This window comes from Mastigoproctus giganteus, chromosome 10 (assembly GCF_048544385.1).
Source record: "Mastigoproctus giganteus isolate SK-2022 chromosome 10, ASM4854438v1, whole genome shotgun sequence".
NCBI lineage: Eukaryota > Metazoa > Arthropoda > Arachnida > Uropygi > Thelyphonidae > Mastigoproctus > Mastigoproctus giganteus.
Genome location: NC_143584.1, coordinates 82,337,210 through 82,363,108, shown reverse-complemented (window position 1 = coordinate 82,363,108; position 25,899 = coordinate 82,337,210). Strand labels below are relative to the sequence as shown.

Genomic DNA, 25,899 nt, shown 5'->3' with positions numbered 1-25,899 from the left:
AAGGATAGGTGGAGTAGGACAGGGTATGTCTGCCAGGGGCAAAAGTTGATGGCGTTGTAGAGCAGATATCATCATTTAAGGGGCTAAAGGTGATATTGTTGTATCCGGTGGCATCAATGACATTAAGTATAGGAGATGTGCAGATTTACTAAGCAACTACAGGTCAATGCTGAAAAAAAAGTCTTAAGTTAGGGTTAAATTTTAAAGTGTCTGCAATCCTGCAAAGACCTCAGGATATATGATAGGAGGGAATATATGATGAGAATCTTGTCAATCAGTTCGACTCTGGAGCGAATGTTCAGGGCTCATGGGATAAAATTTTTTTTATGCGTGGTCTCTGCTAACAGGTGAGATTGCTTCTACAGAGATAGGATACACTTAAATAGAAGTGGTGCAAGAATATTTGCTGATGCTATCGAGGCAATGTTAGATGGATCAGAAAACTGCTAGCTTGGGGAGATTTACAGACTAATAGATTAACTGCAGCTGCAGCAGAAGTGGAAATGATTCTTGCACTGCTTCTATTGGAATGAGCAGCAGCCTGGAAAGCCGTTGCTGGGAGTTTTAGGAACTTCTGGGGGGAGCATGAAACAAGTAAATACGTGGGCTGTCTTAGAGTAACTAAGAGTAAGAACAGGTGTATGTATACTTGCATGTGCACCAATGCTTGGAGTATAGTAAATAAATTTGAAGTGCTGGTTAAGACATCCAAGGCATTGCTTGTATATCAGACGTGGTGCTACTCAGATATAAGGGATGCAGAATTGTAATTTGGGGAGTAGAATGCGTGCAGAACGGATAGGAGGGAGGAAGGTTATGCTGTTAGTTTTTTTTTTTTTTTTTTATGAGAACCCCGAACACGAGAGGTATTAGAACCTATAGTACTTAGTAGTACCGTGCTTGGGTTGGAGGTTGAGAAGACGAAAGAAGATATTTGTTGATATTGGATTTGAACTTCTGTAGATTGTAATTTTCAGGAAATACGTATGAAGGAAAGTTGTTCCAGAAAACGGCAGTTGAATGAATAAATGAGGAAGATGAAAAGTTGGTTCTGTGGGTTTGAAGTTGGACAGTAAATGGATGTTGGCTGGTGGCGGCACGTGTTCGGACTGTTTTGAAAGAGAAAGCGGGAATTATAGAAGCCAATTCAGAAGAACAGTGCCCATGGAAGTATCTGTAGAAGAGGCATGCAGCAGAAACAGTGCGTCTATGAGAAAGCGAGTGGAGAGACTCTGTTAGAGATGAATCATTAATTAACCTAACTGCCCTCTTTTGAATGGAATCAAGAAGCCTGAGAGAGGTTTTGGGGGCACCACCCCAGATGTGGGAACAATATTCCATGGCAGGGCGGATTTGCGATTTATACAGAGTGAGCAGCTGTTTGGAAGAAAAGTAACGCCGAGAGCGAAAGAGAAAACCAAGTTTTTTAGATGCAGAGGAAGCAATATTTGTAATGTGCTTGTGCCAAGAGAGATTAGAAGTCAGGGTAATCCCCAAAAGAGATATATCAAATTGCCTAGAAATCGGAGTTTCATCAAAGGTAAGCATAGGAGCAGAAGAATCCTTTTTGCGAGATATAAGACAAGAGTGAGTTTTAGAAGGGTTGAAATCAACTAAGTTGTCTTTGCCCCACTGGAGAATTACCTGAAGATCGGCATTTAAGGAATTGGCAGCAGATTTTCGAGAACTTGAAGCTGATTGAGCTGGACAAGGTTTCTCAAAATGGAAAGTTGCATGCAATGTGCTATCATTGGCAAAACTATGGATAGGATTTCCAGTCACTGGAAGAAGGTCATTGATATACAAGAGGAAAAGAGTGGGGAAAAGAACTGAACCTTGGGGGACACCGGCATTAATGGAGAAGTTAGAAGACAGAGAGCCATCTACCATCACCCTCAGTGAGCGATCAGAGAGAAAACTGGATAACCAATTACTGAAAACAGTTGGAAAACCATAAGATGGAAGCTTGTTTAGAAGACCTTTATGCCAAACACGATCAAAAGCCTTTGAGATGTCAAGAGCAACTACTTGTGTTTCACCGAACCTTTCCATTGAATTAGTCCATAAATGGGTAACATAAGCCAGAATATCACCAGTGGATCGACACTGACGGAATCCATACTGGCGATCGTTGATCAGACGGAAGGTTTCTAGGTAGTTTAAGAGTTGGCGGTTAATTGATTTCTCCATTACTTTAGAAAGAGTAGAAGTAATTGCAATGGGACGATAATTGGATGGGAGGGATTTGTCACCCTTTTTAGGAACTGGCTGGATATGAGCAAATTTCCAAGCAGAAGGAAAAACACCTTTGGAATAAGAAAGTGAAAAAAGGCGGCAAAGAATAGGAGTAAGTTCAGGAGCACAGGTTTTGAGAACAAGTGGAGAAATACCATCAGAACCTGGAGCTTCCTCTTCAGTAAACGCAATTAGAAAAAAAAACTGTTGTGAACTGTTTTGTAAAGTCTGGCTTCTCAAACACAAAAATTGAAGTTGTGAACAGCAATGTGGAGCACCAAGAAGAAGAAGAACTTCAACATCTATTGATAATGTACGATACTTCAGCTACAAGTGACTCTGGCTACAAAGATATAGACTCAAAACTCACTACAGAAGATGGTGCTCTAGATATCAACGACATTATCATCGATATTTTTCAAGAAGTTCCTCATGAGGATGAAGAAATGGAAGGAGGTCATTCTGTCGAAGAACATATTAACGACGAGCCACCGATGAAAATAGAAGAAGTGCTCATACAAATCAATCGTTTAAAAATGTTTTTCGCTGCTGAAGAAGATACTGAAGGACTTTCGATGGTTTCTTCACTCCAAACAAATGTTGAAAACAAAATTATCAGCCGGAAGAAGGTACAGAAGAAAATAAGTGATTAGTGTATGCATTTTTCTCAAGATAAAGTCATAATATGCATAGCACAATTGTATGTATATTATTTACAAAAATATTTTGCAAAATCTGTATATAATTTAATTTAATTTTACATTAAACGTTTAACGATTTTCCTTTCTTTTTTTTTTTTCTCCCTCAGACTTCTTGTTAGCGGACACTTCTCTCTAACGGACAAATTTTCGTTCCCCATGACAGCCATGGGGAACGAAAATTTGTCCGTTAGAGAGAAGTGTCCGCTAACAAGAAGTCTGAGGGAGAAAAAAAAAAAAAAAAGAAAGAAAGAAAAATCGTTAAACGTTTAATGTAAAATTAAATTAAAATATATACAGATTTTGAACAATATTTTTGTAAATAATATACAATTACATACACAAGAGATAAAGAAAAATCATTAAACGTTTAATGTAAAATTAAATTAAATTATATACAGATTTTGCACAATATTTTTGTAAATAATATACATACAATTGTGCTATGCATATTATGACTTTATCTTGAGAAAAATGCATACACTAATCACTTATTTTCTTCTGTACCTTCTTCCAGCTGATAATTTTGTTTTCAACATTTGTTTGGAGTGAAGAAACTATCGAAAGTCCTTCAGTATCTTCTTCAGCAGCGAAAAACATTTTTAAACGATTGATTTGTATGAGCACTTCTTCTATTTTCATCGGTGGTTCGTCGTTAATATGTTCTTCGACAGAATGACCTCCTTCCATTTCTTCATACTCATGAGGAACTTCTTGAAAAATATCGATGATAATGTCGTTGATATCTAGAGCACCATCTTCTGTAGTGAGTTTTGAGTCTATATCTTTGTAGCCAGAGTCACTTGTAGCTGAAGTATCGTACATTATCAATAGATGTTGAAGTTCTTGTTCTTCTTGGTGCTCCACATTGCTGTTCACAACTTCAATTTTTGCGTTTGAGAAGCCAGACTTTACAAAACAGTTCACGACAGTTCGTTTTCTAATTGCGTTTACTGAAGAGGAAATCCATTGAATCGCATCTAGGATGCTGATTTTCTTTGCAAGGTCACTCGCACATGTTACATCGTTCAAATTTGCAATGAGATGTCTTAAAACATGTTTTCTGTAGTGAAGTTTAAAATTTTTTATTATCCCTTGATCCAAGGGCTGACACTCTGCAGATGTGTTTGGTAGCAGAAAAATGATTTGAATGTTGGACAATTCAATGTGTGGGTGAGATGCAGCATTATCCACGAAAAGAATAATTTTTCTGTTTTGACGAATCATGTTTTGGTTAAAGTGACTTATCCATTCGCTCATGATATCTCGTGTCATCCACGCTTTTTTATTAGACTTCCAGTCAACATTCAAAAGATTCAACTTTGCCTTTGAAACAATGAGGATTTTGTGGTTTTCCTATAACAAGAGGTTGTTCAAAGTCTCCCAGCATATTTGTACACAATAGTACAGTCAAGCATTCCTTAGAAATTTTTCCACCCTGGCACTTTTCGTTTTTTAGACTCATTGTTTTTTCAGGAAGAGCTTTAAAAAACAACCCTGTTTCGTCACAGTTGTAAATATCCTTAGCTTCAAAATCACGACATAAATCTTCCAATTTGACGGTCCACTATGTTAGAACCCCAGTATCAACAGATCACCACTTACGGTTTTCCAAGAAATTTTATGCCGAGTTTTGAACTTGTCTAACCATTCCTCAGAAGCTTTGAACTCATTTACTCCCATAGATTTTGCAACCTCCAAAGCCTTTTCCCTAATAATAGGCCTATTAATGAGAATTTTTTTAGCATGTGCGTGACAAAACCACTCATACGTAACATTGTCAATTTGAAGTCCAACAGTTTTTGGGAATGATTTTTGAACCCGATCATTTCCGTGTTGCCAAAATTGTTTGAGCAGTTCATTTTTTTTCTTTAGGATGTCGCTTACCTGTGTCTTCCCGATTTTCAATTTTGTAGCGAGATTGCGAACACTATTTTTTTGCCGATCATACGCATTAATGAGTTCGATTTTATCTTTTAAAGTTAAATGTTTACGAGAAGACATCGTGCACTTCACACGCCACTGAACAAAACTGAAAACTGAAAAGACGAAAGGCCGACCAAATTCCCCCCTTCCCCCATACACACCGAATTCATCAGAAGTTTTACACGTGCCTTAAAATTCTTGAAAAAGGGTTTAGAACCGCGACGTAAACCTGGATAAAATTCAGAGAATCGGAAATAGAAAATAAACACATGATTGAGGCAATACGTGGAAGAAAAGTTCCTAGAAAAAGGGCCGTGAGGTCTCCCGTAGTCCGTTATGGGGAGATCAAATTAAGTGCTAATCTAAACGAAACAGTTCAGATTGCCTGTCCGCGTCCGTTACAGAGAATGTCCGCTAGACAGAAGCTGAAAACACATTAAAACAAATGGAGGTGAGTTGGGGAATTTGAAAATGTCCGTTGTAGAGAGGTGAATGAAAATGTCCGTTAGGAGGTTTCACTGTATATTGAATAATGTAAACTTCATAACCTAACTGATGCATAGTCTTATTAATGCATTAAGATATAAGTTTAGGGTAGTATTTTAAATTACATTGAATTTGAACCAGAATCATGCTTCAGACCAGAGCAGCAAAGCAAAAGGCTAAAGATAGTGGGAATGCTGTGGTTTGAAGGAGAACTGAGGGGGGGGGGGTGTCGTCTGAATCACAGCCTTACGAAATGTACCGCTTGTTTGATGTTGGTTGATCTATTAGAAACGGGACATGATATTCCCAAGCAGGGTGTGTGTGTGTGTGCGCGTGCGCGCTCGATGTAAAGTGTAAGGATGTTAGCTGCCAACTCAGCATTGTTCTGGGCCATTATGAGAGCTTGAAGGATAGGGTGGATGCCCTTGAAGGATTTAAATTGGAGAACCATCAAGCTCTCATCTTCCCACATCAATGCCAGAGCTGTCACTTGATCATCATGCAATGCAGCGGCAATTTTTGAATATCAGTAGTGATTCTTCATGCATTAAGAATCTGCAGATAAACGAACCACTAGGTGGCAGTGATCACAGAGTGCTGAAGTCAGACTTACTCAAAGAGGTAACTACCATTAGGGGTAAAGGGAAGGGTTATTGCTTTCGTAAAGGCGACTATGATGGTCTGAGACAGTATTTAAATTCTATACTGTGGGACCCAACTGATGATGTTACCAACAGCAAATTCAAAATGGGAAGCATTCAAAGAACTTAACTTGGAAGCTACTAGGCTTTACATACTAACTAAGAAATATTGTTCAAGGTTTAAGCCTAAATGGATGTCAGATGAACTAATGAGACATATGGCAGAGAAGAAAAATGCATGGGATACATACAAATTAACACGTGACACTGAAGCCTATGATAGATACAAGTTGATCTGTAACCAAGTTACAAAGGAGGTTAGGCAGGCGAAGGCAGATTATGAGAAATCTTTGGCAAGGGATGCAAAGAAAAACAGCAAAGAGTTCTTTACTTATGTAAACTCTAGAAGGAAGGGGATGAATCAGATTGGTCCACTTGATATCGATGGGTAAACTGTTGATGATCCTGCTCAGGTAGCTAACAAACTAAATGAATATTTTGCATCAACATTCACACATGAGGAGTTTTTCAGCGAGGGGAATGCCAGAGGTGTATTCAACTCTGGCAGTAAGCTAGATAATCTTGTAATAACTGAGAGTAAAGTGGAGGAGAAATTGTTTAAGATAAACACAAGAAAGGCACCTGTGGTGGATGGGATCTATCCAGTTATATTGAAAGAGGCAGCAAAGAAAGTAAGCAAACTGTTAGCCATAATTATGAGAGCTTCCTTGCACTCATGGGAAGTACCCATGGACTGGAGATGTGCAAATGTGACCCCAATTCACAAAGGAGGATCAAAGGGCGACAGAAATAATTATAGACCTGTTAGTTTAACTTCTGCTCCCAGAAAATTAATGGAGGCACTGGTTAAAGAAGCACTTCAGGATCATCTAGACAAGACTTCAGTTATAGCTCAGACACAGCATGGTTTTGTTAAGGGGAAGTCTTATCTGAACATCATCTCTTTTGGATCCCCTTTGTTGACTTTTTTTCAGAAACTTCAGTCAGGTGGTGATTACTTTGAGTAAAAATAAAAGCATCTTTTGAGCTCCTTCGCTTTGTGTTCTTTTTATTGCACAAGTCTGGGAACTTGATTGCTACGCCATATATATGCTGTATTACTTGCACCACAAATCTGATGATGTGGCTAACTGGGAAAATTAAAAGTATGCCTTTTGCTGTTCCAGTGGTGTGTTGAGAATTGCACAACCACATTGATGATTGCTATTTCTGCATGACAGAAATATCAGGAATGTCCAGAATAAGCAAGCACAACATCAAATATCCTAACATATTATCTGCAAGAAGGCATGTTCCATATTATTATTATTATTAGCCATATGGTGCAAGGAAGCCTGAGGCTTATGCTGCACCAGCCAAAAAAATTTTTTTTGAATTACCCTGAGAGAGAGAGAGAGAGAGAGAGAGAGAGAGAGAGTCAGAAGTAGAAGGGAATCACCAAGAAGAGAAGAATGATGATATCAGCTCAAGACATGAAGACCTGCTCATACCAGTTCCCCTAAAATCATTTGATAAAGGAAACAGTGAAGAATATTGAGGATTCTTGTGTTGCAGACCATTCACTTCAACAGATTTGGAATACCAACCAGATAATTATACAGGGTGATTCACTACCAGTGCAACAAACTTGCAGGAGGTGTAGGGGGCACAAAGACGAATCGGAATCACATAGCATTGCAGTGTCCGAAATGCCTTCGTCATGCGGTAGAGGACGTTGAACGGGAGGTCGTGTGAACAGCGATCCCGCTGGAAGTCAGCATTTGCGAACCGGTTCCCGAGACAGTAGGAGGGACGAGTATTCAAACGTTGAACTGGCCGACATGCACCTCGCGTATGGAGCTGTGGACTGTAACGGGCGCGCCGCTCTGCGCTTGTACCAGGAATGTTTCCCGCACAGGCGTGCTCCTTATCATACGATTTTCGCACGTGTGCACAGAAGGTTACGTGAGACTGGTTGTTTCACGAGAGGTACCATGAATTGAGAGCGAATGACGAGGACGCCAGACAATGAGGAGAATGTCCTACGTCTTGCAGAAGGCAATCCGAGTACGAGTACTCGAGCGATAGGCCAACGATTGGGTGTTTCCCAATCCACTGTATGGAGGATACTGTCAACAAACCAAATGAGTTCATGCCATCTGCAACACGTCCGATCATTGGAGCCTGCAGATTATCCACTCCGGAGGACTTTTGCTACTTGGTTTCTTCAACAGAGTGCAGCAGACAGTGCATTTGCTGCATCCGTATTGTTCACGGATGAGGCAAGTTTTACAAGAGTGGGAACCTTCAATCAACATAACACCCATTTGTGAGCTTTGGAGAACCCCCATGGTACGTGAACACTTGCACTCAATGCCGTTTCTCTGTCAATGTTTGGGCTGGCATTGTTGGAGACCACCTCATTGGACCGTACCTTCTGCCCCCTTGTCTGGATGGTAGGGCATACTTGATCTTTCTACAGCAAGTCCTGCCCAAACTTATTGAATAAGCACATGTTCCTCAGTCGTTGCGCCGCTCAATGTGGTTCCAGCATGATGGGGCTCCCCCACATTACACCAATGATGTCCGCCAACACCTAAACGTTACATTTGGACAGCATTGGACAGGTCGTGGTGGTCCGGTTCATTGGCCTGCTAGATCGTCGGACCTATCATGCCTGGACTTCTTCTGCTGGGGTCAGATTAAGACATTGGTGTACGAGACCCCCGTTGATTCAGTTGAAGACCTCGTCGCTCGCATCTCTGTAGCTACCGGGGCGATTCGAGACACACCAGGAATCTTCCAGAACGTTAGGGATTCCATGCGGCGGCGCTGTGAAGCCTGTGTGACTGCTTCTGTTCAAACTTTCGAACACCTTCTGTAGCATGTCTTTTTGCCAGTGTAAAACTTGTCATTAAAATGATTTCTGTTCTTTTTCTTTGCTTCTTTGTTCACGCGACCTCTCGCATGACGAAGGCATTTTCGGACCCTGCAATGCTATGTGATTCCGATTCGTCTTTGTGCCCCCTACACCTCCTGCAAGTTTGTCGCACTGGTAGTGAATCACCCTGTATAATGCCCCACTTAATTAAGCAAGGAGACTTTGAATACTCAGTTTGTGATTTGAAATTTAAAGAGCAAGTAGTATTCTATGGTTTTAGGTTACAATAGTGCAAGTTACTTGAAACAGGTATTAAAATTATGGTATATATATTTGAAACATCATAAAGTGTTTTCAAAATATTTTATTATGGAAGGTGGTTTGTGTTTCTGCAATATTACTGGTCTTCTGAACGAAATGGACACAATCTTAATGAATGGTGTGTACTTATTGATGTCTCAAGATTAAATTTAAAAGCAGTTTTTTACTGAAATATGGAAATGCATTCACATCAGTTCCTCTGTTCTTCATGCTGTTGACTTAAAAGATCCTGAGTGTAATAAATTACTGAGGATCTTGAACAGACTTCATCAAATGCTTGTTTTCTTACTTTTGTTCAACAGTTATCCAGTGGGAAAAAGAGAGAGGAATTTTTAACTAGGGGGGGGGAGTAATATAAAAAGAGATTCCTCAACCATAGCATATAATACTTGATTAATGAAGAATGAAGCAGTATGGTTATTCGTGAAAAATTATGATTATTCTTTATTGAATAATCCTTGATATTTGATTTTCTAACAAAATTTCAAAAATATACCCCTGTTGATAGCATTCTTATAAACTTCTAAAAACTGTTGTCAAGCAGACTTTTCAAATCAAACCACAGTTAAATGGACTGAGTAAATTAAATGCAGGTGGCATCATATCTAGTTCAGATGACATGCATAACAAGATGTAAATTTAAATTGAAAAAAGATGAAGGTTGTAGGACAGATTTGTGAAAATGCATGAAGGTTGTAGGACACATTTGTGAAAATGCATGAAATTTCAAACATGCACTTTTGCATATATTTCTGTTTATTTTATATAGACATGTTAAAAATATTTTAAAAATTGTGTGTGTGTATATATATATATATTCAATATTATTAGTTACTTCCATTTTCAGATTTATTTCAAATGAAACTATCTTTTTTCTCACAGTGAAAACAGTCTTTTAAAAGCAACTAGGATAGGAATGTAGATGCTTATTGAATTAGTGGGAGAAGAAAAAGAACCTGAAACTTTAAACAAACACAGTGCCAACACTTGTCTGCTATTGCATTGCTCTTCAAGCTAAAAGCCAAATGGTTGCAGAGACAATGGTAGATAACCTGCTAGTTTCTCATGCAAAATTTCTGTACAAAAACTAAAAAAAAAATCACTTCAGAAAAAATTGAAATAAAAGTTTGACTACAGTTAGGAAAGCAGAAAAAAGTTCCGATCTGTCGTTGATTAATGGTTATCGTGGGAATTGCCTTTTTGAGAATCACCTCTCCAGTTACCTGCTACTACTGCCAGGTTAATGAAACATACACTAATCCGGAATAACTAGGGGGGGGGTCATCCAGATTAACCGATAATCCGGATTAGTGAAGCAAAAGATAGCCCTAAAAGACAAAAAAACTTAGAACACAAATAAATGGAAAATTCAGTGATATTGGTACTGTTTATGAAAATAAATAAAAAATATCACTGTTGAACCTTTATTTAAAAACTATAAAAAGACAATGCAATTATTCATTGATAGATGGATAAATGTATTGTCTTTTTATACATTTATCAGGTGACGCTGGTGTTGCACGCCAACGCCACTTGATCGTTGCTGTGAATGCCACTTAAATACAGCTTCTTTTTTGCTTTTTAAATGTTAGTCCATTTGATAGACTGCTTTTATCACTCCCCACATCGAATTTTAAAGGAAGTGTCTTTATAGATTCTTTGTTTTTTAATATCTGACACAGCTTGTTGGCCAATACCAAATTCTTCAGCAATTTTTTTATTTCCAGGAACACCATTTTCAAGTTGTTTATCACTTTGAGCTTTTAATGACAGTTAAAGTATTATGTTTTATTTTTTATCTCACTTTTTAATTCTTTACAACCCATAATTATATAAAATATGTTAACTTATGTATGTATATACATACATATAAGTATGCATTTGCATACATAGAAGTATGCAAATGAAGTGATATAAGCAATAACATCCATCCGACTCAGAGGCGCCTCCGTAGCCAGGTGGGAAGGAGCAGCAGTGCGTAGCACACGCTTCTTGATTAGACCGGGGTTCGAGCCCGTCACCACCAAATACGGAGGATGCGGAAAGGTCAGCAAATGACCACCGCATATCCCGCAGCAATATGGCCTTAGTTGCTAATGCTCCAAATAAACAACCAACAACCAACCATCCGACTCAGAGTCAACAATGATCCTTGAGTACTGCATACAGGTCTGGAATAACACGAAGACAATGTAATGCATGTTCAGTCTCTCTCTGCGCAGTCAATCAGCATGCAGTGAGAGTTACTCATCTGCCTTCCTATATCTCTTGTGTTTTTCAAAGCACTCTACTGTGAACAGAATTTTTCATATTTTGATCCGGATTAACTGTAACTGGATTAGCGAGGGTTTACTGTACATACATTTTTCCATATAGTTAGAAAATACCCATACTGAGCATTTTCTAATGTTCTTTGGTTCCAGTTGCTTTGAAGTGATGTCAAAGTTGTCACCAGCTCACAGAAGTGATGTATGACTAACCACATAGTTGTAATTTCAATAAGGAAAATATAACCTCAAAAGAAATTATAAAGTGTTTACAGGATTATCTCATCCTTTCATCTGTGCAGGATTATTAAATTCTGCACAGGTGAAAGGATGCAATGATCTTTCTCACAGCAAACTTGCATTTGTAATAAGTTGCCCTGGTATATTGTACTACTTCCAAATGGTCTTAACAGTCTTGCCAAAAGGTTGATTGGCCATTTGTTTAAAAGATTTTGACCCTGCTATGACAACCTGTTTCAAGATAAACTGAACCCTCCTCAGATAAATAGGTAGTATCTAATGACAACACTCAGACTAATCAGATAGCTTTAGTTATTTAAAGTTTTGAAAACTGGTTTTGTATATCGCATGGTAGCTCATATTGAACAACTGCCATAGCTGTTTTGTTTGAGAGTTGTCATTAGAGACCACCCGTTATCTGATGATGGATTAGTTAGTATTGAAACAGACTGCTGCAACAGACTTGTCTTTTGATGAAGCCATTTGAAAGTAGACAAAAATACGACACAATATAGGACAACTGAAGTTTAACTTTAACAAATGCAAAGTATTGCATATGGGTAACAGTAACCCCAGAGAAATGTACCAACTATGTGGTGTTATGCTCAGGGTAGTGGAGAATGAAAGAGACCTGGGGGTAATTATGCAGTGAGATATAAAGTTTTCTGAGCAGTGCAGACAGGTTGCCAGAGTAGGTCATGGGGTCTTGTCAATGATAAACAGGAATTTTGCCAGCAGGGATAAGGAGGTGATTATCCTGTTGTATAAGGCAATGGTCAGGCCACACCTTGAGTACTGCATACAGGTCTGGAAGCCCCATTTTAAGAAGGATGTAGAGTTGCTAGAACAAGTACAGAGAAGGGCAACAAGACTGGTGAAGGGAACAAAGGGGTGCTCTTATGGAGAAAGGCTTAAGTTCTGCAAATTGCAGCTTCTGGAGACTAGGCACCTGCGAGGCGATCTGATTAAGGTGTATAAAGCCTTGAATGGATTGAGCAGGCTCAATGCTGATGGAATCGATCATTGAGATGGGATAAAGACAGTTGTAGAATAGATGTGTGGAAGTTTGACTTTAGCCAAACTTCCACACATCTTTCTGGAACAAACTTCCATATGTTGTTGTGAAAGTTGGTAGCTTAAATAAATTTAAGGCAGAACTAGACAAACATTTGGAATGAAATGGATCAGTGAAATGGGAAGGTTTTTTTTTTTTTTTTTGGCTGATGCTGTATAGAGAGAAATGTCATCCTTTTGCAAGGATTCTTAAATACAAATGTGATCAGTGATGCAATCATATTTGTATTTAATGTGTGTTTCTGCACTTCACAAAAAGGAACAATAAGTTTGCTTCAACCTTTTAAAAGGGTTGAGCAAACTTATCATTCCTCTTTGTGAAGCAATGCAGAACAGATATAAGAAATCTCTCCTGCAATTTTGGAATTAACACTCGCCTTGTGCTGCGAGAAGTTTATCTACGTTTAATGAAAAATTGGACATATTTAAAAGAAGTGAGTAATTGTGGTATGGGTTATATTTTATTATTTTTTTAAAAATTTTTATTAAATATATGCAGCAAACTGAAAAAATAGAAAATAAAATGGTAGCCATGCACATTTAGTGAATAGCAATCTGGAGAGTGCTATAAAAATATTTATTAGCACTAATACTAGGATATTCATTCATCTTGCTCTCAGTTATTATAAAATCATTTAACTCCTTGTTAGAGTTTGATAAGCTTTTGTCCTCCACTCCATGATTGATACGGATTCATCCATGAATCCGTATCAATCATGAATTTGATTTTTATCATTTTGCCATTTTTTTTTTAAATTCATTGTAAATTTTTTATTCATTACGTGTAAAATATAGATTTAATTAATTTATTTATAAATATTTTAATTTTCGTATTTTTTAGGAATAAAGTGTCCAATTTGCTCCAAATTTGTCCTCCCAGATGATGTAGAGTGCCATTTAGTAATGTGTCTCACTAAACCCAGAATAAGCTATAATGGTGAGAATTATTTTATTATTTAATTTCATTCCTTATAAAAAAAAAATGTGTGTAGTCCACTCACCAGAGATAATCCCCTTGCTGGCATCTTGAAAGGAATTTTCCATCTGTTTACTAGGGAGCTTCATTATTGAACATGATTTTACTTATGGTATACATGTAGGTTATAGAAATATTCAAATGGATGAATTGGGATCAAAGAGAAAAATATATTTAGGATGTGCTTTTCTATATGCTATTTATTATATGTTTTATATGCTTATCTTATACAATAAAATAATAAGACAACTGTGAGGTTCAGAGTCACTTAATTTATTTATTTTTTTTTATTATTTACTATACAAAGTTAGAGCTTCAAAATTATAAAATACTTAACTCTATTTGACCTTATTGAAATAAATAATAATATTAATAATCTTTTATTTGCAAATATAATTAGTTTCATGAGATAGTTAAATGTTTGGTAGCAAAAATAATAATAAGAAGGAAGAAGACGCCAACGCATGAAGTGGGGCATCGAAATGAATAGGTACATCATGCGAACATACTATGAAATAACCAGGCTAGAGACCAATATGACAATGTACAGGTCACGACTACATACCAAGTGGTTGGAACAATTCCCATATATTCAGGTCCATATAGTGATTAGCGGACCAAAGAAGGACCATCGTCACAAAGAACTTAATAGCTCCTGCCATCTTGGAAAAAAATCAAGCAGGATGTGAGTGATCAACTACAAAGAACAAAGAATATGGTCAATATGGAACCAAAGGAGGAACAGCGTAATATTGAACCGGAGTTGGAAGAGCAAGAGGAAATACAACCCAGAGTAGCTGAAATGGTCATGATATCCAGAATAGGAGATGAGTGGAAGAAGGCCCTAACAGAATTCGAAGGAGTGGACCCCACAACAACCCACGTGATGCCCAAGCAGAGGCCAAATAAAATCCTGTGGAGTGTAACAGACCACCTCAATCGGCAAATAATACCACATTACCTTGACAACAATGGTGCAATGCTGGAGGCTATCTACACAGTGGCACCTCCGTGGCCAGGTGGGAAGGAGCAGCAGTGCGTAGCACATGCTTCTTGATTAGACCAGGGTTCGAGCCCGTCACCACCAAATACAGAGGATGCGGAAAGGTCAGGGAATGACCACCGCATAGCCCCAAGCAATATGGCCTTAGTTGCTAATGCCCCTAAAAAAAAAAAACAAATAAACCAAATCTACACAGTTCTATACTGTGCGCCATAGCAGCCACTAGGATTAATGGAAAAGAAATGAGAGACTAGCAGCAGAAGCACCGAAAACAGAAGGAACTGCCTGCTTGGGAAAGAAGACTTCAGCAGAAGATAGAAGAATTAAGAGTCAAGGTAGGTCAGTTGACCCAGTACCAACAGGGTAATAGAAGTAAGAAATTGATTGGAAAGGTGAAGAGCATCCTCTAGAGAGACAGTGTCCACAGCAAACATGAGACCAGAAATCGGAGAATAGTAGAATACTTGGACACACTGAAGCAGAACCTCCTCGCACTCAGGAAGAGACTATGCTGATACAAAGAGAGCTCCCAGAGGAAAATAAACAACTGAATCTTCAATGAGGACCAGAGTCTTCTACAGGAAACTGGGAGAAGATGAGAAAGCAGGAAACAGACCACCCGAGAAGAAGATGATTGAGGAGTTCTGGGGAAATATCTGGAGCAGTGAAGTAAGATATAACAGCCGAGTCCCCTGGATAGAAGTAGAATGGATGCAAACCAAGAACTTACAAGAGATGAGAGAGTGGGAGATTCAAGAAGAAGAAGTAAAACAGTCGATCAGGAACATCCACAACTGGCAAACTCCAGGAATTGATAACATCCGCAACTACTGGTACAAGAAGCTCACTTGCACACACAAGCACCTAGCAGAGCAGTTCACACAAATGATAAGGCACCTGGATACAATCTTGAAGTTTCTCACTGAAGGAGTCACATATCTGAAGCCTAAAGATGAAGATACAAGAAACCCGGCAAAATACAGGCCAATCGCCTGCCTCCCAACGATGTACAAGATCCAGACCAGCTGCATAACCAACAACATATCAGACCACTTAGAGCAGTGGTTTTCAACCTTTCTTTTTAATAGCGGCACCCCTACTCAATTTTCGGCCTGTTCGATCCGATTCTCTCTCTCTCTCTGTATATATACATATTAAAAATAGACAAAAAGGTAAATATTTGTGTATTTGTAGGGGAGTTGAGCTATCAGGTGTAATAACCATGGAAGAATTGAGAGAACCTCTATGCTACAAAACAAATTATCTGAAATAAAATGCAATTAATATAAGCATAATTATTGTAAGTACCTAAAGCTGTGGGTCCTAGGACTTTAACTACTTTGCCTGGGGGTCGGCAGCGAAAATCATAGGAGCCACCGCAGTAAGCCAGGTCTCTGTTTCTGTTATGATGTACACAGTGGTGGGATTCAAATAATTTAACAACCGGTTCGCTGCCGTAATGACCGTTCTAAGTATAAAAAAACTATATACTGAAAGGTAGTTTATTATTTCATGCAGTTAATACTTAAATAAGAACAATAAAAGAGGTCCACAAAACTAGATTATGTTATAAGAAAGAGTTTTAAAATATTAATGAAAAAATATTAAATAATACCTGACAAAAAACAATAAAACTGTTATTTAAGATATTTCCATATTGCTTCTTGATTGGCGTCCTCGCTTGCAATTTTCTTCGCTTTTATCCGAGCATCATCGGCTGAGTGATTTATCCTTAAGCACTGTAGGAGTAGGATCCCATTCCTTTAGAGGTAGATCGATTAGACTAATAGTCATTGTGTTTGATATATTAGAAACAGTTAGGCGACTTCTCTTCCCTGAACATATTATGTTCATCTTTGAAAAACCCCTTTCCGCTTCTGCTGAACTTACAGCAATTGTTCTGACAATATTTTTAGCTCTTTGAACACTTTCAGGATAATTCTGAAATTGCATAATTCTGAGAATTTTTTAAAACGTTTTCCAAGAAATCTCGATAATCATTAATATCAATTTGGTAATTAAAAATGTCATTAAATAACAGCAATTGTTCTTCAGCTGCTTTCCATGGAACTAGTACTTCTTCAGTATTCCAGTAATCTGGCTCCAAAAAATTGAGAAATTGTAATTTATTCCTATCTTGAAATTAGCTACAACTTACTTTTAAATGTTTACAATCCATTAGTCTTTTTTTTTTTTTTTTTTCAAATTCATTACGATGTTTTCTAAAAGTCTTTCCCGAGGAAGCCCGAGACAAATCGATGATTTTCTACAAATTTTATATTTTTGAAGGTTTCTGAAGTAATTAATTCATCAACTTTTTTTTCGTATGGAGCCTTTTCCTTTCCAAGCATTTGAAATGCTTAATAGATCTTATCACGAGTTTTCAGCCTTTATTATGTCTATATTTCTTGCTTGCAGTGCATTTGAAAGAAGAGAAATTTCGTTTAAAATATCAATCATCAATATAAAATATATATTTTCAAGATGGGCAGCCATACCTAAGTACTTTTTATTTGAATAAAAATAGTGATGTAGCGCTGGATAAGCGGGCCACACAGCTAGGGTTGACCTTAAACCACTGGCAGCCCATCTTGGTCCCAAAACTCTACCAATCTTTATAATTTCAATTCCAAATTGTTCGGATATTTTGGAAAGTTCAATTTGGTTCTTATTGGATTGATGAAAAATAGTATATATCTTATCAATAAATATTTTAAAATGATTTACTTGCTTTGTTTCCTTTATCGAATCATCTAAAACAAGATGGAGGCGATGATTTAAACAGTGCCATATTATTATGTTTGGAAACACTTTTGCAATCCTAGTGCTCACTCAAGATTTTTTTCCAAGCATAACGCTGGCACCATCGGAGCAAAATCCTATTAAATTTTTTTCTAGGTAGTTCTTAGTAAGCCCAACATTATTTAAACTTTCCATAACTGAAGAACGTATTGTCTCTGCATCTTGTTTTTCCAATTCAACTAGTTCAACGAAAATTGTTGGTGATGTAACTGAATCCAAGGCCAATTCTAATACAACAAATTCTGATTTTGATTTCTTATTGAAAAAATCTGTCAAACTCTGTTGCCTTTTCATCCTTTTAAGGGCTACTGCAAAAAAATTTTAAAAATGTTTTATTTTAATATATTATAGAGCAGGAGCAGATATGTGCCAATATATTTGAATATTTTTACTGGTTCTGTCCACGTGTGGTCATATCATAAACTTATAAACAAAGCACTATGCTTATACCATTGATAAACATCAGTCAGAACATACATTTTGTTCATTTTATCGATATTAAATGAAAATTTCTTGCTGAATTAATAAATGGCATAGAATACCAAGCGCCCACCTTAGAGAGAACCCTGATCACAAGTGCCATTTTAACAACCGGTTCGCCGAACTCAACAAACAATTAGGTATCGGTTCTGCCGAACCGGTGCGAACCGGCTGAATCCCACCACTGGATGTACATGTAAAAAGTATAAGTATACATCATAGCCAACCCGACAGAGACCAGAAGGAAGAATAAAAGAATAAATAAACTTTAAAAAATAATAATAATAAATAAATAAGTTCATGCTGATAGAATCCTGTGGAAAAAGAAGAATGAAATATAAAATCTAAGAGATGGGGCAAAACAAGAAAACCTACTGTCTGTATGGACCGGAAGACGTTGAAAGTCAGTGGTGACTAAAGGAGAGAGAGCCGAGTGTTCATGTGCGGTGTATATATGTCAGTTGAAGTAGCCCCGTGTGTGTGGGGGGGGGAAGGTGTGAATTCATAAACAGGAACTCTACCCGTGTGACGGGGAAGTGAGCAATTAAACAGATGAGGCAAAAAACCAGCAGAGGGAGAAACAGAAACTAACAAAGTAGTGTGGAAAAGACACTAAACTTTGTAATAGAAAAAACAAGTAGCGATAGTAGAGAAATAGCATCTCGATATTGTTTTTGGTCGGCCTAATCGCTCACGAGAGATAAAATGTAGTACAAAGAACAGCAGAAAGTAATTGGAATGGAGGTGAATATAGTAGTGCTTGGGTTGTTGCAAACCCGTACTACAGTTGGTCCCTGGATGGATGATTGGACAATTGCCTCATGTGTTTAAGTCAATAATGGCAATGTTAACGAAATTAAAATCAAAATAATATTTTTTAGATAAAAAATAAAATAAAATAAACAATAACGAAGACAAGACAAATAACATAATACCCCCATATATAGACAATCTGTGGGCACGAGCTTTCCACACTGTGAAACATGACAGAGTCTTGGGGGTATAAAACTATACAATATATACAGGCGTGAATGTAAAGGAAGTTAGTCTACTAACATGATGTTTAGAACTAAGTCGTAGTTTGTAATGTTTTTAAATTTAATAATGTTAAATGCTTTTTGAAGTAATAGGTAAAGGAAAGCAGCCGGGAATTTATTTTTTAGTAATTTATTGTAGAGTATTTTAATGTTTCTGAAAATACACTGATGCTATTGCATATTGTTGCAATTCTTATACATTGGGAAAGAATTATGTTTGCATGAACTTTGTTAGAATGCCAATGGGTAAGACTGACTACATTGAAGCTAAAAGCATCTCTTTTGTTGTATATGTTGATAGCCATATGAGGGCTGTCGATATTTATGTCTAGGTAGTTGGCTGAAAGGTCATTATTTGTTTTATCCAGAGTCAGTTCTGAGGGGTAAAAACCAGCAGAACTTCTGTTTAAAAGTTGGGTAGTTGAAAATTATCAAGTCATCAATGTATCTATAAAGTTGTATGTCTGAGGGTAGAGCTGTCTCGGACCAGTATAGGTTAGCTAAGACACAGCTAGCAGGGCTACTCATAGGAGTACCTATGATTTGTAAGTAGATAGATTAAGGCGCACCTTAATTTTGGGGCCCGAAATTTGGAAAAAAAAAAAAAAAAAAAGTATTACATAAAGTTATTGAACTCAAGTTTTATTCATCATAAATTTCATACAACTCATCACTGTCAAAACTCCCATCCATTAGCTTGTCCTTATCTGTGTCTGATGGCGAATCACTGTCTTCATATATTGCCTCGTCCTCAGTTCCATCTATGGCATTTGAAATGCCACACTTCTTAAATGACTTGACAACGATCTTAATCTTGGTAATATCCCAGGATCTTTTCACCCAGGTACAAACTTCTCCTATAGTTGGTTTCTTCACGCTTCCTTCGTCTCTCATGGCAGCTTTGAAGAGTTTGTTAATGCTGACATCAAGTGGTTGGAGCTGAGATGTCAAGCCTTCAGGTATGACGGCAAGTTTTGTTTTTTGCTCTACAGCAATCTTCTTTGTATTTTTTGTTGTGTGTGCCTGAACTGATCAAGCACCAACAGGGCAGGTTTGCGTAAGAGCCCACCTGGTCTCCTGCTCCAAACTTTCTCAAACCAGATCTTTATCCTATCCTGATCCATCCAACCCTTGTCATGAACGTGGACAATCACTCCTCGAGGAATGTCTTCTTTTGGCATTGTTCAGTTTGCCGAAGTCCCCCTTCAATTTGATGTCTTGGGACATCAAATTGAACGGGGACTTTGTCCATATTTGCAATCTGTCCCAACTCAAACTGATGTGTCTTCCGACATTGAATGACAAAACGATGAAATTCAAAGACCTGCTCATAGCTTTCAGGCATCTTTTGGGCAAATCTGGTGCGTGTACGCATGCTTAGTCCATTCTGTTTCATGAACCTGAAACACCAATTGTGTCCTCCTTTGAAATCAGCAACTTCTTTTTCATCAGCAATTCTTCTTGCCTCATGCTGAACCATATTTGTGGACACAGGAATTCCAATTGCCCTTTGCTCCTCCAATTGCTGTAACAAACTTCCATCTGTCGTTGTGGAAGTTGATAGGTTGAATAAATTTAAGGAGGAACTGGACAGGCATTTGGAGGGAACGGTGTGATTTTTTTTTTTTTTTTTTTGGCTGATGCTGCATAAGCTCTTGCTTTCTTGCATCACATGCCACTACTACTACTACTACTACTATTTCTGGGCAGAACGTGGCAAAACGTAACCTAATATACCGGTAACAAGTGCGAAACAATGAGCGCAGAGACAACAGCGCGAAAAAGCGGGAAATGCAAGTAAAAAAAAAATCTAGAACCATTGTATAAGACGCACCCAGTTTTTATACCCCAAATTTTTCGAAAAAAGGTGTCTTATACATGGGGAAATATGGTAATTGTTGGAAACAGAGATTAATGAGGTTGTTCCAAAAAACAGACTTACAACCAATAATATCTATGTAGTTGTAAATTATATTTAGCACAGATTTTAGGTTAGCTTGGTTTATGATGGTGAATAGACTATTGATGTTGTTTTTTTTTTTTTAGAGCATTTATAACCGGAAGATTGTTATTAATAAATCTGCTCTCCGGAAGGATATCCATAATAGGTTTAAGTAACCGTCCCAGTGTTTTTCCAGGTTTATGGGCATAACTGTATTTACAGGAAGTGATGAACCTGAAGTCTATGGGGTTTTTATGGAACTTGGGAATTAGATAGTATGAATCAGAGCTGTATTACTCAATATGTTCTACGTTGATAATAATATTAGTAAAATAATAGGAGGAGTTTACCTCAATATAATGCGTAGAACACTTCCGTATGATACCCTACAGAAATTAAAACGGAAAAAACGAAAAAATCGACAACTTACCGGTACATTAGAGTAAAATATAAATAATTAAATAAATTTAACACAATTCAAATCAATTTAAAACAATTAAAAATCAAATTAACGCTATTAAAAGAATCTAACGAAAATATTCAAAACGATTTTCCTTCCTGAAGCTGACAACGCTTTTCGACCGTATGTCATGAACACAGGAATGAAAATTACCGAATTGGGTTAAAATTGGGTTAAATTACCGAATTTGGAATATTTTTAAGGATGATTTTTTAATTCAGTACAAATTAATAATAATTCAATTCATTGAATGAATTATATCAAAATAGTAGAATTTCACAATATGAAAAGATTGATACACATATAACTGTATATAGCATACATATTACTGCACTAGACTACATGTACATGTTTCATACAGTCCATCCAGCTTGACGCTTGCATGCCTGTACATGCAGTGGCGAGATTCTCTAAATTGCTGTTTTAGTTCACTTTCCAAGCGGGCCATAGGTTGGACACCACTGGTTTAGGCCATAAAAGTTTAAGAGAATCATTCACAAATAAAGCAATTATAGCATGTTATGCTTTCCAGCATTTTGGACCTTAGAAGTGAATGCTTCTAATTGAATGCGAAAAGTGAATGCATTTTGGACCTTAGAAGTGAACAGGATCTGGAAAGGTTGAGCAGATAGGCTGAGAGATGGCAAATGAAGTTTAACATTGACAAATGTAAAGTACTACATATGGGAAACAGCAACCCCAGAGCAACGTATCAACTCTGTGGTACTACACTGACAGTGGTAGAGAATGAAAGGGATCTGGGGGTGGTTGTGCAGGCAGATATGAAGTTTTCTGAGCAGTGCAGACGGGCTGCAAGAGTAGCTCATGGTGTATTGTCGATGATATATAGGAATTTTTCTAGCAGGGATAAGGAGGTGATTATTCCCTTGTATAAGGCAATGGTCAGACCACACCTAGAGTACTGTATACAGGTCTGGAGGCCTGTATACAGTACTCTAGGTGTGGTCTTCAGTACTCTTCAGTACAGTACTCTTCTCTGGAGTACAGAGAAGGGCAACAAGATTAGTGAATGGAACAAAGGGGTGCTCTTACGAAGAAAGGCTTAAGTTTTGCAAATTACAGTGTCTGGAGACTAGGCACCGGCGAGGTGATCTGATAGAGGTGTATAAAGCCTTGAATGGTTTGAGCATGCTCAATGCTGATGGGATTCTTCCTCTTGCTCAGAATAATCACCTGAGAGGGCATAAATTCAAATTGAGAAAAGACAGATGTAGGATAGACGTGAGGAAATTTGCCTTTAGCCAGCGGGTGGTTGGTTGGTGGAACAGACTTACATCCCTTGTCGTGGAAGTTGATAGCCTAAATAAGTTTAAGGCTCAGCTGGACAGGTATTTCGAACGAACAGAGGGGTGAAGTGGAAGTGGTTATTTTTTATTTATTTATTTATTTATTTTTTTGCTGATGCTGCATAAGCTTGCTTTCTTGCATCAAATGCCTCTACTAATGCTAATGCTTACTGCTGCTTCAGCACACAGTCTTTCCTAGAAACCTATCACACATTTTATGTGGATCATCTTTACAGAATAATATCAATTTATTATTATGGAAGTATTGGCATTGGATTTGGATAGTCATTGAGCATGTAAACCTTCTAATTGTAAAAATAAAATTATTTTGTAAAATCTTAAATTATTCATTTTTGATCACGGGTCAAAAACACTGCTCTAGCAGATACAATTTGTAGAGAATCATTTGTGAAGTTTGAAAAATATGCTGAATTATGCATTTTTGTTCAAAGTATGCTTTTAAAAATTAAATATGTATTTTTAATTTCAGAGGATGTTCTAACAGAAGACAAAGGTGAATGTGTTATTTGTTTAGAGGATCTTGTTCAAGGTGATACCATAGCGAGGCTACCTTGTCTTTGTATATATCATAAGGTGTAAGTATATAAATGTAGTATTTTATTATTTTTAAGGTGATAAACTTTGTGGTTATTTAGTAGACTTATTTTACTTTATCCACAAATTCCATAACCTATCCCCAAGAGCTTCTTCCAGCTAAAAATTGATCATGCAGGCATTTTGTTGGAGTTGGTTGTCTTAATTTTTCAATATTAGAAATCACAGTCTCAAAAAAAAAAAAAAAAAAAAAAAAAAAAAATACATTCGCATCACAGTCTCAAAAAATGTGCAAAATGTGACATGTTTGAGGTCATTTGTGGAACAGGACATGATCTAGCCAAGGAGGATGTCTTTGTGTGTGCTAGGTGCCTAGAGTGCCAAAAAATTAGGTGCCAACTCAGTGTTCTGATGGGTGTCTATGAGAGTTTGAGGTGTAGGGTAGATGCCCTCAAAGAAATTAATATGAGGGGCCCATCAAGCTCACAGCTGTCCAGCTCAATGGCAAAACTCACTCCTGTGCAGCGGGCAACACAGAGGCAATCTCCAAGGCAGAATGCGCTGGTCCAACAGGAATTAGTTATTGTTGGTGACTCTATTGTCAGGGAGATGGGGAATATATTATGCAAAAAGGATAGGTGGAACAGGACCAGGATAAGTCTGCCAGGGGCAAAAGTTGATGACATTGTAGAGCAGATATCATCTTTTAAGGACACAAAAGGTGATATTGTTGTACACGTTGGCACCAATGACCTCCTTAAGAGTAAGAGATATGCAGATTTAATTAGTAAGTACAGGTCAATGTTGAAAAAAAAAAGTCACGAGCTAGGGTTGAACTTGAAAGTGTCTGCAATTCTGCCCAGACACGATAGGAGGGAGTATATGATTGAGAGCCTTGTCAATCAATTCAGCCCTGGGGAGATTGTGCAAGGCTCATGGGGTTGTATTATTTTCATCGTGGTCTGTTTTGTTAACTGGAGAGACTGCTTCTACAGGGATGGGATACTTGAATAGGAAGGGTGCAAGAATATTTTCTGATGCTATTGAGGCAGTGTTAGGTGAGTCAGAAAACTGCTAGCTTGAGGTGGGGGAAATATACAGAATAAAAGATTAACAGTGGCCACAAGCAGAGGCAAAAGTGATTCTTGCACTGCTTCTATTGAAATGAGCAGCAGCCTGGAAAGCAAGTTGCTGTTGATTTTCAGGACTGCTGGGAGTCATAGTGAAACAAGTAAATACATGGGCTGTGTTAGGGTAACTAAGAGTAGGAACAGGTGCATGTATACCAATGCTAGAAGTATAGTTAATAAATTTGATGATTTTGATGTGCTTGTCAAGACATTAAAGGTGGATATTGTTGGGATATCAGAGATGTGGTGTCACACAGATATAAGCAGTGCAGAATTGGAATTTGAGGAGTACAGTTTGCACAAAAAGGATAGACAGGACAGGAAGTGAGGAGGGTTATGGTGTTAGTTAAAAAACACAAAATCTAAGAAAGTGCATCCAATTGACGTTGGTGGACAATGCAATGTTAAGTCAGTATGGTGTGACATATGCACAGGGTAAGGGAAAATGAGAGTAGGTTATAGGCCTAATGAATCTGATGAGTACAATGAGCAATTGTGCAGAGAAATAGAGTGAGCCAGTAAATCAGAATATCTTATAATGGGGGGATTTTAACTTTCCAGATATTGACTGGAACTTGTGGATTGTTCACTCGCACACTAGCAAGACTTTTTTGGGATTTATTGGATGGCTGTTTTTTACAGCAACATGTTCTAGAGGCAGTAATACTCTAGTTATAATTATCAGCAGTGATTATTCATGCCTTAAGAATTTGCAGATAAAGGAACCACTGGTTGGCAGTGTGCTGATGTGGGATTTACTTAAAGATGTAACTACCATCAAGGGTAAAGGAAAGGCTTTTGCTTTCGTTAAGGTGGACTACGGTGGTCTGAGACAGTTTTTAAATTCTGTACAGTAGGGCCAACAGAAAATTCTAAATGGGAAGCATTCAAAAAATTAATCTTGGAAGCTACTAAGCTTTTCGTAGCAACTAATAAATATTGTTCAAAGTTTAGGCCTAAATGGATGTCAGATGAACTAATGAGACATGTGGCAGAGAAGAAAATTGCATGGGATACATATAAATTAAGAGGTGACACAGAAGCCTATGGTAGATAAAAGCTGGTCTGTAATTGAGTCACAAAGGAGGTTGGGCAGGCCAAAGCAGATTACGAGAAATGTTTGGCAAAGGATGCAAAGAAAAACAGCAAAGAGTTCTTTACTTATGTAAACTCTAGAAGGAAAGGGATGAATTGGTTCACTTTATATTGATGGTTCTACTGTTGATCATCCTGCTCAGGTAGCTGACAAACTAAACTGAATGAGTATTTTGCATATAAATTTACACACGAGGAGTTTTTCGAGGGTGGGGGGTATGCTAGAGGTGTATTAAACTCTGGCAGTCAGCTAAATGATTTTGTAATAACTCAGAGCAAATTGTTGGAGAAATTGTTCAAGTTAAATATAAGGAAAGCACCTGGAGTAGATGGGATCTATCCA

The 25,899-nt window shown here is 37.6% G+C and overlaps 1 protein-coding gene across 1 annotated transcript in view; it reads left to right on the top strand.

Moving 5' to 3' along the window:
* Positions 1-25,899, top strand: part of LOC150079122 (E3 ubiquitin-protein ligase znrf2-like) — a 92,982-nt gene that overhangs the window by 35,062 nt on the left and 32,021 nt on the right. Inside the window, exons 2-3 of the mRNA XM_090384161.1 lie at positions 13,611-13,706; positions 23,267-23,372. Coding sequence (XP_090240287.1) covers positions 13,611-13,706; positions 23,267-23,372 — 202 coding nt within the window. The remainder of the gene's footprint in view (positions 1-13,610; positions 13,707-23,266; positions 23,373-25,899) is intronic.